At 47.7% G+C, this 16,319-nt stretch overlaps 1 protein-coding gene across 5 annotated transcripts in view; it reads right to left on the bottom strand.

The window, feature by feature from the left end:
* LOC119382964 (brain tumor protein-like) overlaps positions 1-16,319 on the bottom strand; it is a 118,889-nt gene that overhangs the window by 43,182 nt on the left and 59,388 nt on the right. The window contains exons 3-4 of one of the 5 annotated variants that reach the window (XM_037650900.2): positions 7,828-7,951; positions 6,839-7,098 (exon numbers count right to left, since the gene is read on the bottom strand). The exons of 2 other annotated variants lie outside the window; for them this stretch is intronic. In XM_037650900.2, coding sequence (XP_037506828.1) covers positions 6,839-6,913 — 75 coding nt within the window. In that variant the 5' untranslated portion in view covers positions 6,914-7,098; positions 7,828-7,951. Of the gene's footprint in view, positions 1-4,074; positions 4,457-6,838; positions 7,099-7,827; positions 7,952-16,319 lie in introns of those variants that run through there. 2 more of the 5 variants (XM_049412369.1, XM_037650902.2) reach the window with 2 other exon arrangements.

Genomic DNA, 16,319 nt, shown 5'->3' with positions numbered 1-16,319 from the left:
ACGCCGCCTTTTTCTTAGTTGGGCACTAAAGAGGAAAACATTTTTCTCTTTTTGGTCCAGCTGGCATGACAAGCTCATGGATGGATGGATGCTATGAGCGTCCCCTTTATAACGGGGCGGTGACATGTCTGCCACCAGGCTCGAAGAAAAAAAAAAAGAACAACCTTCCTTGTTTCATGTTGGCCTAATACCTTATCTACATTGTTGAAATCTATGTTATTATACCAAAAAGATATAAATTTACGGTCCATCTCTCTGCCTCTTAAGGCAGAGTGACCTTATTTCTCCCCATTATTTATTTTTGTACTTTATCTCTACTTTTCTGCCACCAATACTCTAACCGTCCCTTACTTATTTCTATCGCGGACGTGTTCAAGCCCTGAAGATCAGCGACGTCTGGTGAACGGGGCCAAGCTGTCAGCTCAGGCCCACGGCATCCTGGACTAGGGACGCCGCCCACTTTGGATGAATAAAGTTTGTTCCTCCTCCTCGTATTAATAAATTACCCTTTCGCAATACCAAGAGCACCACACATGCACCGAGAAAATGCCCGAAGGATATATGTACACAGGTAGTAACGCCGACTTCAGCTTCCCGAGCCAACGCACTGTGACGTCACAGATTACGACGGCGTCTGTTAGGGCCGACGCAATTTTTTATTAGTACAAGTTGATTACATTGCGTTTATAGGAGTTAGGTTTCACAAGAAAAGTTCAGGGAAACTTTATTGAGTCAATGTGGCCCAAATGCGGGGAAAAAAGGAATTCGTGACGTCACACTGACATTAGGTGTCAAAACTTCGGCGCGAAATTCAAAAGTAAGAACTCTGAGCCATTTTTTTATCCAACGCCACGATACCTGCACTGCGATCAGACGAGAAATTTAAATTATACAATGTGCTACTGACCACACAATCCCAATATTAATGACATCACACCAGACAACGGATCCACGGCGCAATGGGAAGCTACGTCCTACACAACCCGGATCCAGCTTGCCAGAAATGGCTCGCAAACCGGGACGCGAGAACATTACATCGGCTTACGGAAGCCCGGATATGAGGGCCCGAACATCGTGCCCAATCTTGAGCACTGCTTTAACAAGCTTTTCTCTTAAACTATGACGGCGAAATTAACGGCAATGGGTTTCTGAAAGAATATTTCATCCGGCGTTTGTTCAAAAGGGTTGCTGTTCCATAACTGCAGCATGCAGTTATCGAACAGCACTTCAGTGTCACTTTACACGTGAATGGGCCTTGAGTGTTCTAGCGAATTCCACGCAGGCAGGCCCAGCTTTGGCAGATCTCATGGCGATTTCTTATGACAAAGGCAGTACACACTTCGTTTATAACAAGCCTACCACTGACTAAGACGATATGGTACATCAAGATTAACGCGCCCTCGTAACACTGCAATGCCGTTGAAAGAGTTAGTAGTGGAGGGTTCTTTCATAGTGTACACAAAGCTCTCAGCATATACGCCAATGCGTCATTCATGCAACGCCCCATGCAGCTTGCACGAAGCCATCTCTGAAGCTGAAGAGCCTGCTGCTGTGGACAACAAAGTGTTGGCAATACGTGTTTGCAGAAGCGGCCCGACCGTGTTGTTATATTTAGACGCTATTTGCGACAAACCACTCATTACTCCATGAAATGAGTAACGATTCTCGAGTGTTTGCGCACAGAAACGAGATATGCTGAAGCGAGCAACCGAAATGGAAAATGTTGACAAAAAATACGCGGGGCAGCACAGACATATCGTTACAATAACAATGGCTGCCAGCAATCGCGGCTATTTTCGAACGAAAGATTTCGACGACTGTATTGATAAGATCTACTGCGGCTAAACTGGTCAAAACCCCTCTTCCTAGCTATCTGCCATTATCGAGAGCGGCGGGAAAGCTTGTAGATAAAGTACCATTATGTCTTCATGCGTGGCTCATACCCACTGGAGAAAGGAATGGATTCAAAGTTCGACAGCCGTTTACACACAGAGGACCGTTTGAAACCACGTCAGTTGCCTCCTAAGCGCCCACATATTCATACGTTTGTTCTTAGTTTAACCGTGTCTCGCACTTGCTCTAGCTGGACACACTCTTATCGTGTTATGAAAGGTTGAAAAGTGGTATTCACCCGACTGCAGCACGAAGCTGCAACGGAACAGACAACAGTAATGTCCGTTCACTTTTATCTGCACGCCTCATATTTTTGCACTGAATATGACAAGAATATGTGTGCCACATTTGTATCGTTGTAGCAGCTGCGACTAATTAATTCAGAGTTCCCAGGTTCACTAAGGTTAGCGCCGTTTCGAAGACCATTCTTAGATTAACCGCAATGTGAAACTTCACAAGACGTGCGACAGTAACCTTCACACTTTGAGAGCATCCGGCGCACAGAAACTGATAAGAAGCAAGTATGTTTCAGGTATCGTGTTTCTGCTTCGAGTTTCCAGATTTCACACTAAGTGGCGACGTAAGTAGCTGTCAACAGATAACAGACATAAGAGAAATTGAGAATAAAGAACACATCATGCAAGCTCTTTCCGCGGATGAGACATCTAAACAAATTCGCTAGCCCATGCTAAACTTCAGAGCTTTCATTCGGTACTGGACATAGAACACACACACACAGGACGCACTGGTTCTTCCATGTGGCGTACCGTACTTGGGCTTTGAAGTTAAGCATTATGAACCAACCAACAAGCTTAGTTTCTACAGCGCGACTGGACGCGGACGGAGAAGGAACACGCAAACACACACACAGCGCTGACTGCAACTTTTTGCTATTTCCTAACGATCGAGCTAGGCTTTCGAGATTATATCTTTTGCACAACTTTACTGCCTCATTTCGAAGTTTCCTCAGCGACACGTCGTCATGCGCATTAAACACGGCGGATACAGACTCCGAGGCTTTTGTCAAGTACACGGACTTGGGCATTACCGCGAAGCCACCTTCTTTGTCCGCGGATAACAAAGACAGAAAATTATCCTTCATGTACCTAACAGTACTGGCCAACGAAAGTTTTTCACCTGAAGGACGGGAGCGACACAGTACATCCACGCCTTCAGATATGCTCCTGTCAAACTCGGCTTCGGGAACTTCCTTGGACACTTGCCTGACCATGGAGAGCAGTTCAGGACGCGACTTCTGAGGTTCGACGGCGAACTTGGGTCCACACCTGAGGACGCGTTGCACATGTTCCGGCAGTGTCACGTCACCCACGACGTGAATGCCCAAGTCCGTGTACTTGACAAAAGCCTCGGAGTCTGTATCCGCCGTGTTTAATGCGCATGACGACGTGTCGCTGAGGAAACTTCGAAATGAGGCAGTAAAGTTGTGCAAAAGATATAATCTCGAAAGCCTAGCTCGATCGTTAGGAAATAGCAAAAAGTTGCAGTCAGCGCTGTGTGTGTGTTTGCGTGTTCCTTCTCCGTCCGCGTCCAGTCGCGCTGTAGAAACTAAGCATGAACAACCAACTAGCCCGCCAACGCACTTCAACCAACAAGCCCAGCAACAAATTTTTTTATGCTCAGACCATGTTGCAATCAAAGACAGCACCGTCACACCACGCATGCAAGTGACGGTTGCCGCCCGGCTTAATCCACACATGGTGCAGCCACTCTTCACCCTCCACGACGGCTCGCGCTACCAAGACCAAGCCAAAAAGTGCCCGAAAAATCGTGGATCTTAAGAATAGAGCCCACGCCTTGGAAAAGGAGGGAGGGAAGTAGGAGCGTCGACCTCGCACCAGAGACCACGGCCAGCAGCCAAGGTCACTGTTCCGTACAAGGTCACAATATCCTTGACCCGTGATCATGCCAGGTCAACGCGCGGCTGCCTGCCAACCAGCCACACGCGTCTGCCAGGGGTAGTGGGAAAGAGCAGCACGGCTTTCTCGCACGGCCCACGCAACTTCGCGGGACAAGTCCAGGCAGGATGGCCCGCGGCTGCGGACAAAGGGCCGTGACCGCCGCCGGAAGCGTCAGCAAGTTTTGCTCAAGGCGCTCCCCGCCCCAAGCCGCGTCCTAGGAGAGCGACATCGCGAAGACGTGCGGTGGGCGCGTCACACTTACCATGAGGTCCACTTCTGAAAGCATGTCCGCGTCAGCGGCCTGGTCGCACAGAACGCACATACAGGGAGCCACGTAAGGGAAGAGAGCGCGTCGGCGTCGGCAGCAGCACACGGTCTCGTGTGAGCTCGCGGTGGGGTCGTCGTCGTCACCAATCACCGCATCCGCGACGGGGCCTCCGGGCCCGGTGGTGGCGACACATCCTCGTCGGCACAAATGAGACGATCGTAGTATAGAGTGGGGGGCTTCAGCGGCGGCAAGCGCGCTTCTACGGACACCACACACACAGCCACGCGCCTCTCTCTAGAACAACAACGGTCCGGACAACGACAGCGAGCGCGGCTGGCTTCCGCGCGGACGTGCACCTTCGAGCGAACTACTCGGCCGGTTTCAACTCCTGCCGAGTGGAGAGGGCCAAGCGCACCGCGAGCGGAGCGGAGGAAAGAGAGACAGAGAGAGGGCAGCCGCTCGGCAACGCTCTGCGCAAACAGCAGCATGCAAGGCAGTCCTCCCTTCGCAGGGGTCGTTCCCTCTCGCCCTCTTTCGTTGGCCCGCTGCGCCCTCTACCGGAAGCGTCCCTCCAAAACACCGGGCCACGTGATGGGAAGTGACGCTTTTCTTTCTCTCTCTCCCGTCCTCTCCATCAATTCGAGCCCCATTCTATCCAACCGACCGAAGGAAAAAACATCCCACAATTGAATATCCGAATACTCGTATCATGAATACGAAAAGGTCACTTCACCTCGAAGTTTTCCTGTTACGAATCAGACCGCCGAAATTTCTTCCGCAATCACCGACACGGGCTTCATCATACTCGGGGTAGACAGCGATAGATGGTACGACGCAATCCGTGCGCGTATTCTCGACAACACCTGCGCACGCATCCCCAGTCATAATTTGCGTGTGGAACGTGACCAACGTAGAAATTTATTGCTCCCTTCTGTGAGAGGTTTTAGAGCGGGTTAGTTACATGTGTTTCTTTTGTATACGTCCAAGTGGCGGCAAAAACGCACATTAGACAAAACCGTACGATTTCAAAAACACATACCGCACTATCACAACGCATTTTTGTTCTCTTTCCTTCTGAAACATACGCAGTCAAAACCCGATTACGTTATCACGACCAGTTCCTAAACAAGAAGGTTCGTTTGATAATTCCTCAAGTTTGATTCTGGACACGGTAGTTCTGGCACTCGATAGAACGGACTTTCGCCGGTACGAATACATACACGTAGTACATGTTCGCACGATCACGTTCCTAAACGGCTGATAGCTGGCGTAATTTGTAGGTCCGCATTATTTTCAAAACAGATCGACGAAAGCTGACCGGGATACTATCCTGCATAGAGGTATATGCTATTCTGGACATTGCGAAATTCCGCCGTCTTGTCGAATTCGTCGCCATCTTAGCTGTCATTGGTCCACGGGTGCTTCTGCACAGCAGTTCTTATCGGCCTGTAAGTGCCCAGATTACAGAAGCCGAAGATATGGCCGAATTAAGTCCACAATAACATAGAAGTGCGAACAGTTTCCGGTCATGCGTGCACCGCCACGGCGGCTAACTTACGCCTGCTACAGCTTCCAATCCTCGAAGCGTATATCTGCGCCCTTTTGGCGGTTAAGCAATTGTACATCCTCCCTGCGTTGCCTTGACACCTCGACGACGTTTCAAAGGCACATCGGCGCTGACGCGCATGATGCGAGCGGTGTAAGCAATACGGTGCGCAGTCTGAATGCTGCAATGTGTTTTCGCGCGTTTCTCTTTCGACGCGTTTTGCCCCACAGTCATGGCCGACCCGTTTCACCATTTTGATTTCTCCCCTCTATTGTACTCATTTAATGACAACAGTGAGTGCAGAAGTCTGCGCCTCCCCTTTCGAGACATCCACCGTTCCAGGTTGTCTTAATATCGCTATCACATTACACTTCGCTATCAATGCCTCCTCCCTGAGATGCCACCCTGTCCGGGTTTTCTTAATCACAGTAAGTTTGGTTATCGACATATCAGTGGGGTAGGATCAAAAGGAGTACTGACACGAATTTTAAATATTTTCGGATCGTTGCTCTAAATAAAAGCACTGGTGTCGAGAACCCCCAAAAGTGTATCTAGATGCCTGGATATATTTTTAATACCGCGACCCTAAAAAACGCTTTCGGTTTCGATATTGAGGGGGTGGTTTCGCAGTGACCTGTAAACACAGACTGACGTCACGGGTAGACAGCAACTCGCGACATACTAGCAGCAGCTGTCATCCGCTGTCAGTCTCTCGTGGTGGACGTAAATAACGATGAGCGAATTGTCGACCAGCGACTCTGACAGCGATTTCGGCCGCATGCAGGACGCTGAGTTCGCAAACTCGGCGAACTGTGTTGACTCGTCGTGATAACGTCCATTGCGGTGGAGCTGGTTTGCAGATGCTGGGCGACGAAAACTTTGAAATCAAAGTAAATATTTTATACGTGCTGTCCGACTCCGGTGTGTGGAAAGCGTTAACACCGCATACCAAGGAAACGAAAATTGTCCATTTTGTGATGCCTCAATATCGTGCCAGTACTCACTTAATATAAAACATTACATCATCACAGTAAACTTCGCTGTCAATTTGTCCTCTCTCAGCTTAATCTAGACTGTTGTACTATCACAGCAAACTTCGCTATCGATGCCTCATCTCTGAGACGCTAAGCTGTCCGGGTTTTCCCAACATTAACTATTATATACTATCACAGTAAGTTTGTTTATCGGCAATACGTGGAGAAGAGAACGCACCAATATATGCTGCCGCTGAAGCGTTGTCGCATGGTCCCAATGCGGGTGGTGATGGCCGCCATAGAAACGGGTCATCGCTGCCCAGAACACCTGTTGTTGGCGCCCGCCCGCGGCGTCGGCAATACCGTGCGCTCTTCACCCGTTGAGAGTTGCCCAGCTACAACAACGTCAAGCGCAGGTGGACGCTTTGAGAAAAATCGCTCCTTTTTCTTTCCTTTCTATTTCTTTAAAGCACCGCTCACGTAGACGGCCCCAGTCACCTATAATAAATGCAAAACAAGACAAACTTTTGCACGCTAGCTTACTGCCAGTTGCCTTACATAATGACGGCGTAGGCTAAATAACCTAGTACATCGTAAGCAACAACGGGTAATTAGCGTAGTAACATCGCGATATCTATGGATATCATGGTCGCCTATAATGATTTTCTCAACCTTTAAGTGCGAAAGAAAAGAATAATTGCGAATTTGGCGCATTAAAGCAATGACGCATTCTGAATAATTCAGCGCCTTTTCTCCATCGTAAGCACCGAGGCAAGCTACATGTTACGCTGATCGTGCTCATGCCAACTACGCGAAACTAGTGCGCATATCATTGCCTCAATGAGCGCGAGTCAGAAAGTGCCTTGCGTGCTAAGTATGCACACCGAGAGGGAAAAAAGAATGCCCCAGCCTAGCGCTCGCTCCTAATCAAGTGAGACAGATCTCAAACAAATGCTTGCTATAGTAAACCACGTGCGCCGAATGAGATAAGAATTGCTCGCGCACGCTTTCATTTTAGTAACGCGATTATGAAATACTCCAGACATGATGCACGCACGAAACGTGATGCCAGCGATAGCCGTGTTCCCACTTTCCTACACGGCTACAAAGGGCCATTATCCCTTTGTAGCCGTGTAGCCGCTTTTGCAAAAACCGAAACCGGCAGATTAGAGAGATAATCGGGAGGGCAGAAAGTGTAGTCAAGTTCCGACTACTGACACGCCTTACCTCTCTGCTCAGAGTACAACCGCTCGGAGTAGCACCATCAGCGTCGGCAGCCTCGCGGTATACAGAAAACGCGGAGCACACTTCGTGGGCAGTCGAAGTTCCCGGGACAGACAACGGAGACGTGCTGAGCAACGAGCGAAACGAACGTCAAGTACACAAACGCGCGCGCACGACGCCTGTTTCTTTTTTCGCCGACAGCTGGAGAACGCGCACGCCTTCTCGAAGCGGCGCGAGATTCCCGCGCTTTTTCGTTGATGATAGCAGACAAGAAGCGCGCGTACACAAGGCAAGGCGTCCGAGTCGAGTTGTGCGCGCCGCGCCGCTGTAGCTAGTATCCCAGGCGACGACGACAGCAGTGACGCCAGCAGAGCCGATGACGAGCGTTTCGGCCCTCCTGGCGAATGTAGCAAGTACGCGGGCTGTGAATCACTCGCAGTGCCGCAGCGGCCTGCGGCCCGCGCGCCGTGTTTTTTCCGCGGCGTCACTCACGGCCGGCCGGCGCTCCGCAGTGGCCGATCGAAGGCGCCCGGCTGCCGCGGCGCGTGCGAGGCCGAATATGCGGAAACTCCCGTCGTCAACAGCCCCGCGCGACACACCCGGGCCGGAAGCGAGCGTGCGCTAACACCGCGTCGTACAAGGCCTTCGTTGCGTCAAACATTACCGTAGTCTTCCGTGTTACTTATCAGGAAAGCGCGTTCAGCAGACCTTCAACTTGGGCTAGTTGGCACGACATTCTAATGTTGCGCTGGGCGAAATGCGCAAAGGACTAACGACAGAGCAGGACAAGTAATTACGCACTACTTGACCTGTTCTTCTTGAGGGTAATCGCGCTTTTCTAACGTACCAAGATGTACAACCAAGATGTAACGTCCCAACATGTACAACCAACTAGCCTCTATAGAGCTGCTCTTATTGACCTGTTGTATTTGTCGTTAGTCCTTCATGCATTTCGCTCAGCGCAACCACATTAGGGCGCCTATGCGCTCCTCCTGCGAGGGAGGCGCTGCATATTTTCTGGACGAAGTGACCTGAATGTATTTATACAGGGTGTTTCAAGAAATGTGCCCAACCTTCTAAAAAAATCAGGAAAATGCGATATTTGATTGCTGCCTTCAGAATTTGTTTTTCTGTAGTGGCAGGGATTTTAAGATGGTTAAAGAAATTATTTGGGACTGTAATTAAAAAAGTTAAATTAATTAACTTTTTAATTAGTGGAGTTAGGTGGTTGTGTCAAATGGGCGAGTTGAAGTTCTTCATGCCAGAAGCCCAACCCAACTTTGAGATTTCAAAAAAGTGGCATCTAGTAACAATTACGAAGTAATGAAATTCAACCAAATTCAATGGCGAAACCTTAACAGAAACATGGAAGAACGCAACTGCCATATTCTTCCGAGACGTCCAAAATGAGTCAATGACTTTTTCTGTAGCGCTAGGCATCTTATGATGGTTAGAGACATGACTTGAGACAGTAATTAAGAAAGTTAAGTTAATGAACTTTTTAATTAGTGGAGTTAGGTGACTGTGTCAAATTGGGGAATTGAAGTTCTTGGTGCGAGAAACCCATCCCAACATTGAGATTTCGAAAAAGCGGCCTCTAGTAATAATTACGAAGTAATGAAATTCAACCAAATTCGATAGCTTTCGCTGTTGAAAGCCGTTGCTATTCGTTGAATTTCATTACGCCACAACAATTACTAGAGGACGCTTTTTCGAAACCTCAAAGCTCGGATGGGTTCCTCGCATCAAGAACTTCAATTCTCCCATTTGACAGAATCACCTAACTCCACTAATTAAAAAGTTAATGAATGTAACTTTCTTAATTGCTGTCCTAAATGATGTCCTTAACTACCTTAAGATTCCTGCCGCTACAGAAAAAGCAATTCTGAAAGCCCCGAGCAAACATCGCATTTTCCTGACTTTTTTTAGAAGGTTGGACACATTTCTTGAAACACCCTGTCTCGGTATGTTTACAGGCGAAAGCCTTAGATGCCTCACCAAACCCGAAAATTGACCGTCGGCTTCAACACGAGTGATGCGAAAAGCCATCACCGCGTGATGACATCACCATGACGTCACCGATCGCAAAAATCTGTGACGACATCATGATGCCGCCATCATATAAGATTGCTTGGTCAAAGGCAGGCCGATCACGGAGGCAGTGCGAAACCAAGAGAGATAGATGCAGAAAGCTCGCGATGCCTCCGATCTTGGGGGCAGTGCAAAACCACATGACGTGCAGAGAACTTCCGAAGGGGGGGGGGGGTGCTGGAGAGGATCGATGCATCGACTGAGAAAGAAAAAAATAAGACTGCTCTCGCCTTCGGGTCGTCTTAGGCGAATGCATAAGGGGCCTTGAGGGTTTTTCCTACCGAAGCACCGTTTGTGTCTTACAGCCGCGCTTGCTAAAATTATAAGCCGCCAGGGATGTACCTCTGTCGGTGGGGTTAAGCCTGACGGCGGCTGTCAGTGCGCGGGGTTGCAAGGAGTGTAGCGTGGCACTCTGATATATCTGGAACACCCGCTTAGTACCCCGTCGGTTTTATACATGACGAAGATCCGCAGAGTGGTTTTCTCGAACTGTCGTGCGCCTATAACGCGTCACGTCGCAAGACGTCATTAAGTGTAATACGCGAGGCAATCCGCGGCGTAAACTGCTAATTAGACAGCAAGAACATTTCCTATCGGGAGAACGAGAAAACCGAACGCTGTATACGACCGCGGTGTATTGATGTTGAAAGTGCTGCTCAAAAGAATTCATACCCTCAGGCAAGACCGGCAGCCTATATTCCTTTCATGACCCTGGTATTGACACGCCGTGCACCGAGAAATACGCAACGCGAAAGGAGGTCCCACTTAAACACCTGGTGCATCAGAACGCCGTAGGCCTCTCAACCCACTGCTGTTCCGGATATAAAAGTCGATTAGATGCACGCCTTTAATTGTATTCTCAACACCAGCTTTCGAGAAAATTTGGCAGAAATCATTTCTCATAGAGCCTTGTGTTGTCGCACAAGCCGAAATGCACCCGTGAAATGCGTTCGAACTAGCGCGAACATGATATGATGAATCCCGGATGCAGGTATACCATCAATATGCCAACGTATACCGCACAATGCTGTGTATGTTCAAACAACGAAGACCGGTTTTTGTAACAAGAAACATGAGACACGGTTACCTTCGCAACGTACATGGGGACGCGATACATTCTGCGGTAGACAAACAAAAAGTCGGGTTGATTTAATCAGTTCATTACGCCGCAGTCTCGGTCTGAGGGGATCGAACACAAGATGTCTGCGTTACAAGTGGCTAAGAAATGAAGCGTGCAATCAGCCGTCGGGATAAGCTATTCTTGAAATACGCGGTGACAAAAATGGACGGTTCTTCAACGGGAGCAAGTATAATTCCAAAAGTCGTCGATACCACCTGGCCTGCTACTCTGCCACCGTCGTCAACGGCGCAGGTAACCCGTAGAAACAATAACTGGAAGTGTATGGGTAAACTAAAACTACATTGCAGTTCTCTATTGTCTATCCTTACGGACTAAAATGACAAAAAAAAAATTAACTATATGCCCTATCAGGCGCCCTAAAATTCATGACGCCACTGCTATCTGGTGCGGAAACTTCAACGCAACATCGCCACCCGTACTTCGTTATTTGGTCAATGTTGCCTTATCAAACCATGCACCCAATAAAAATTATTATTATTATTATTATTATTATTATTATTATTATTATTATTATTATTGACAGGAGGCTAACACACCCCAGCTGTAAAAAGGAGGGCGCTATTCTAACGGCTCCTGAATTATATTAGCTTCTTTATCTTATTTTATTTTTTCTGAAGTATATAGGCCAGACTGCTAATTCGGCCGCGCGTTCAGATGTGGAGAGCAGTACTTGGTTGGATTCAACGCCGACCTCGGATCGTCTTCCTACGCCACATGTGGCAAGCCGCTATGTGTGAAGAACCGCCCGCTGCGTCAACTCGCGAAGAAGCGCGTGAGGCGCTATGCAAACGCGTTCTGTCCGACGCGGACTCGGACGACAAAAGGCGCCGCGGACAGCGCGAGTCATGCTCCAAATGCACCGACGGGCGCTAACGGGGACAGCTAGGCCATCTACCCTGGACGTCGGTCGCCCGGTCGGTTGCAGCCGCGGGTTTAATAATAGCGAAATTTGAGCCTTTATGCAACCTCCTCGCGGCTGCGGCGTTGTTTGTTTTACATATCGCGGTGTTAACCAGCGGCACGTTGCCAAGCACTCTAATGAAGTGCTGTCGTCCCCTCCACACGCAAACCAATCGAAAGAAAGGGAAACAAGAGGCAACAGGACAGCTGGCCGATGGCGGCAACGGCCGGCTGGCTGACTGACTGACTGACTTTCTGCGCGATGCGGAGCAATTCACTTTGCATACATGCATGCATACATCGTCAGACATGAAACGAGACAACTTATCACAAGCAAAAGAACAAAAAAAAAAATTGAAGAAATGGAGGTGGAAGCCCGCACAAACTGAGCTTTTTTTGTCACCCCCTCCCTCCGCCCACCTTTTTCTCTCTCTCTCTCTTTCTCCAATTCCTTAATTTCCTCTTATGGACATACGAATCACGTCGCTTAGCAACGATATATAGCGAAAAGCTTCTGCATACTCTCGATAGTACAATTTAAAAGCTTCGTGGAACCCTGCGGAGCCAGATTATACTTACGGAACCGCGGAAATGAAGGATGTCGTAACCTCAACTATAGAACAACAAAACACGTCATCAACTATCCGCCGGATAACACGGAGAAAAAAAAGCCGGCAGATCCCACGCATTGTGGGAATCGATGTAATGCGAAGCAGCCAGCAAAGAGCTGCATACATCGTCTTGTATGTCATTGAGGAAAATGCGTGTCATGGATTTCAGGTTAACTCCTATTATTTATGTTCGTCACACAGTAACGTCGCGCAATACCAACTTGGGGGTCGATCAACCTAGAGAAACGGCCGCCAGGGCACCATGAGCGTGGCACGTAAGTCATGCTGTACATGACATGCGTGTCATGACTTTCATGATAACTCGTGTTATTTATGTTCGTCACACGGTCACGTCGCAAGATACCAATTCCGGTGCATATCAATCTAGCGAAAGGCCGCCAGCGCCCCATGAGCGTGGCACGTAAGTCATGCTGTACATGACATGCGTGTCATGATTTTCATGATAACTCGTGTTATTTATGTTCGTGACACGGTCACGTCGGAAGAGACCAATATTGCTGTATATCAAGCTAGCGAAACGGCTGCCAGCGCACCATGAGCGTGGCACGTAAGTCATGCTGTACATGACATGCGTGTCATGATTTTCATGATAACTCGTGTTATTTATGTTCGTCACATGGTCACGTCGCAAGATACGAATTCCGGTGCATATCAATCTAGCGAAACGGCCGCCAGCGCCCCATGAGCGTGGCACGTAAGTCATGCTGTACATGACATGCGTGTCATGATTTTCATGATAACTCGTGTTATTTATGTTCGTCACACGGTCACGTCGGAAGAGACCAATATTGCTGTATATCAAGCTAGCGAAACGGCTGCCAGCGCACCATGAGCGTGGCACGTAAGTCATGCTGTACATGACATGCGTGTCATGATTTTCATGATAACTCGTGTTATTTATGTTCGTCACACGGTCACGTCGCGAGATACCAATTTCGGTGCATATCAATCTAGCGAAACGGCCGCCAGCGCCCCATGAGCGTGGCACGTAAGTCATGCTGTACATGACATGCGTGTCATGATTTTCATGATAACTCGTGTTATTCATGTTCGTCACACGGTCACGTCGCAAGATACCAATTTCGGTGCATATCAATCTAGCGAAACGGCCGCCAGCGCCCCATGAGCGTCGCACGTAAGTCATGCTGTACATGACATGCGTATCATGATTTTCATGATAACTCGTGTTATTTATGTTCGTCACACGGTCACATCGCAAGATGCCAATTTTGGTGTATATAAAGCTAGCGAAACGGCCGCCAGCGCACCATGAGCGTGGCACGTAAGTCATGCTGTACATGAAATGCGTGTCATGATTTTCATGTTAACTCGTGTTATTTATGTTCGTCACACGGTCACGTCGCAAGATACCAATTTTGGTGTATATCAATCTAGCGAAACGGCCGCCAGCGCCCCATGAGCGTGGCACGTAAGTCATGCTGTACATGACATGCGTGTCATGATTTTCATAACTCGTGTTATTTATGTTCGTCACACGGTCACGTCGGCAGAGACCAATATTGGTGTATATCAAGCTTGCGAAACGGCCGCCAGCGCACCATGAGCGTGGCACGTAAGTCATGCTGTACATGACATGCGTGTCATGATTTTCATAACTCGTGTTATTTATGTTCGTCACGCGGTCACGTCGCAAGATACCAATTTCGGTGCATATCAATCTAGCGAAACGGCCGCCAGCGCCCCATGAGCGTGGCACGTAAGTCATGCCGTACATGACATGCGTGTCATGATTTTCATGATAACTCGTGTTATTTATGTTCGTCACACGGTCACGTCGGAAGAGACCAATATTGGTGTATATCAAGCTAGCGAAACGGCTGCCAGCGCACCATGAGCGTGGCACGTAAGTCATGCTGTACATGACATGCGTGTCATGATTTTCATGATAACTCGTGTTATTTATGTTCGTCACAAGGTCACGTCGCAAGATACCAATTTCGGTGCATATCAATCTAGCGAAACGGCCGCCAGCGCCCCATGAGCGTCGCACGTAAGTCAGGCTGTACATGACATGCGTGTCATGATTTTCATGATAACTCGTGTTATTTATGTTCGTCACACGGTCACATCGCAAGATGCCAATTTTGGTGTATATAAAGCTAGCGAAAAAGCCGCCAGCGCACCATGAGCGTGGCACGTAAGTCATGCTGTACATGACATGCGTGTCATGATTTTCATGTTAACTCGTGTTATTTATGTTCGTCACACAGTCACGTCACAAGATACCAATTTTGGTGTATATCAAGCTAGCGAAACGGCCGCCAGCGCACCATGAGCGTAGCATGTAAATCATGCTGTACATGACATTCGTGTCATGATTTTCATGTATGACTTGTCATTTATGTTCGTCATACAGTCATGTTACGCCATACCAATTTTGGTGCACATTCGTTTAACCAAGCGACCAGGAGAGCACGAAGTCGTAGGCGGCTAGATAGATAGATAGATAGATAGATAGATAGGTAGATAGATAGATAGATAGATAGATAGATAGATAGATAGATAGATAGATAGATAGATAGATAGATAGATAGATAGATAGATAGATAGATAGATAGATAGATAGAAGATAGATAGATAGATAGATAGATAGATAGATAGATAGATAGATAGATAGATAGATAGATAGATGTAGATTAGATAGATAGATAGATAGATAGATAGATAGATAGATAGATAGATAGATAGATAGATAGATAGATAGATAGATAGATAGATAGATAGATAGATAGATAGATAGATAGATAGATAGATAGATAGATAGATAGATAGATAGATAGATAGATAGATAGATAGATAGATAGATAGATAGATAGATAGATAGATAGATAGATAGATAGATAGATAGATAGATAGATAGATAGATAGATAGATAGATAGATAGATAGATAGAAGTGATAGATAGATAGATAGATAGATAGATAGATAGATAGATAGATAGATAGATAGATAGATAGATAGATAGATAGATAGATAGATAGATAGATAGATAGATAGATAGATAGATAGATAGATAGATAGATAGATACGGTCAAAGTCGCAGAAGTTCGCTAAGAAATGCTTCGCATTTAAAATGCGCACACACCAACGTGAGCGACAGCTCGGGTGAGCATACGATAAAGCCGATGCAAAGGCCGACCCGATACTGTACACAACTACTTCACAGTCACAAACGGCTCCGGCGCCCCTGCGTATCCGGCGCGCCTGCGTATCGGCATTCGTGTTTCCGATAACCCTATCGTGTCTTCGAGCCGTAGAAAGCGGGCCCCAATGAGGTGGAAAAAAATAAACAAGACAATCAGGAAAACGTTTCAACAAGTCGAGCACATTTCGTTAAAGGGACACCAAAGCGTAAAGTAATTTCATTCGCATCACTTTACTGCCCTTTTACAAGACCAAAAACATCGCTCTTCCTGCGAAAAGACGCCATTGGTGTCGCCAGGAAATGCGCAGAAAGAAAATACAGCTGGCTATCGAAGCCGCCCCTTGAAGTTCGCGCGCCAGCGCGTCGTGACGTCATAGTTGTTTACGGCGGCGCCCACACAATTCTTTATCCGTGGAAAACGAATTACACCGTGTTCAAAAGAAGCCATAACACGCAACAAAAAAAAACTACTTTGGACAACCGTTACGTCACAGTGACATTCAGGCGCCGAAGTACCAGCGCCAAATACAAAAACGAAACTTTGACGTCTATTTTATTTTCTGGA

The sequence above is a fragment of the Rhipicephalus sanguineus genome, chromosome 2, assembly GCF_013339695.2.
Source record: "Rhipicephalus sanguineus isolate Rsan-2018 chromosome 2, BIME_Rsan_1.4, whole genome shotgun sequence".
Taxonomy (NCBI): Eukaryota; Metazoa; Arthropoda; class Arachnida; order Ixodida; family Ixodidae; genus Rhipicephalus; species Rhipicephalus sanguineus.
This window is presented reverse-complemented; position numbering and strand designations above follow the sequence as displayed.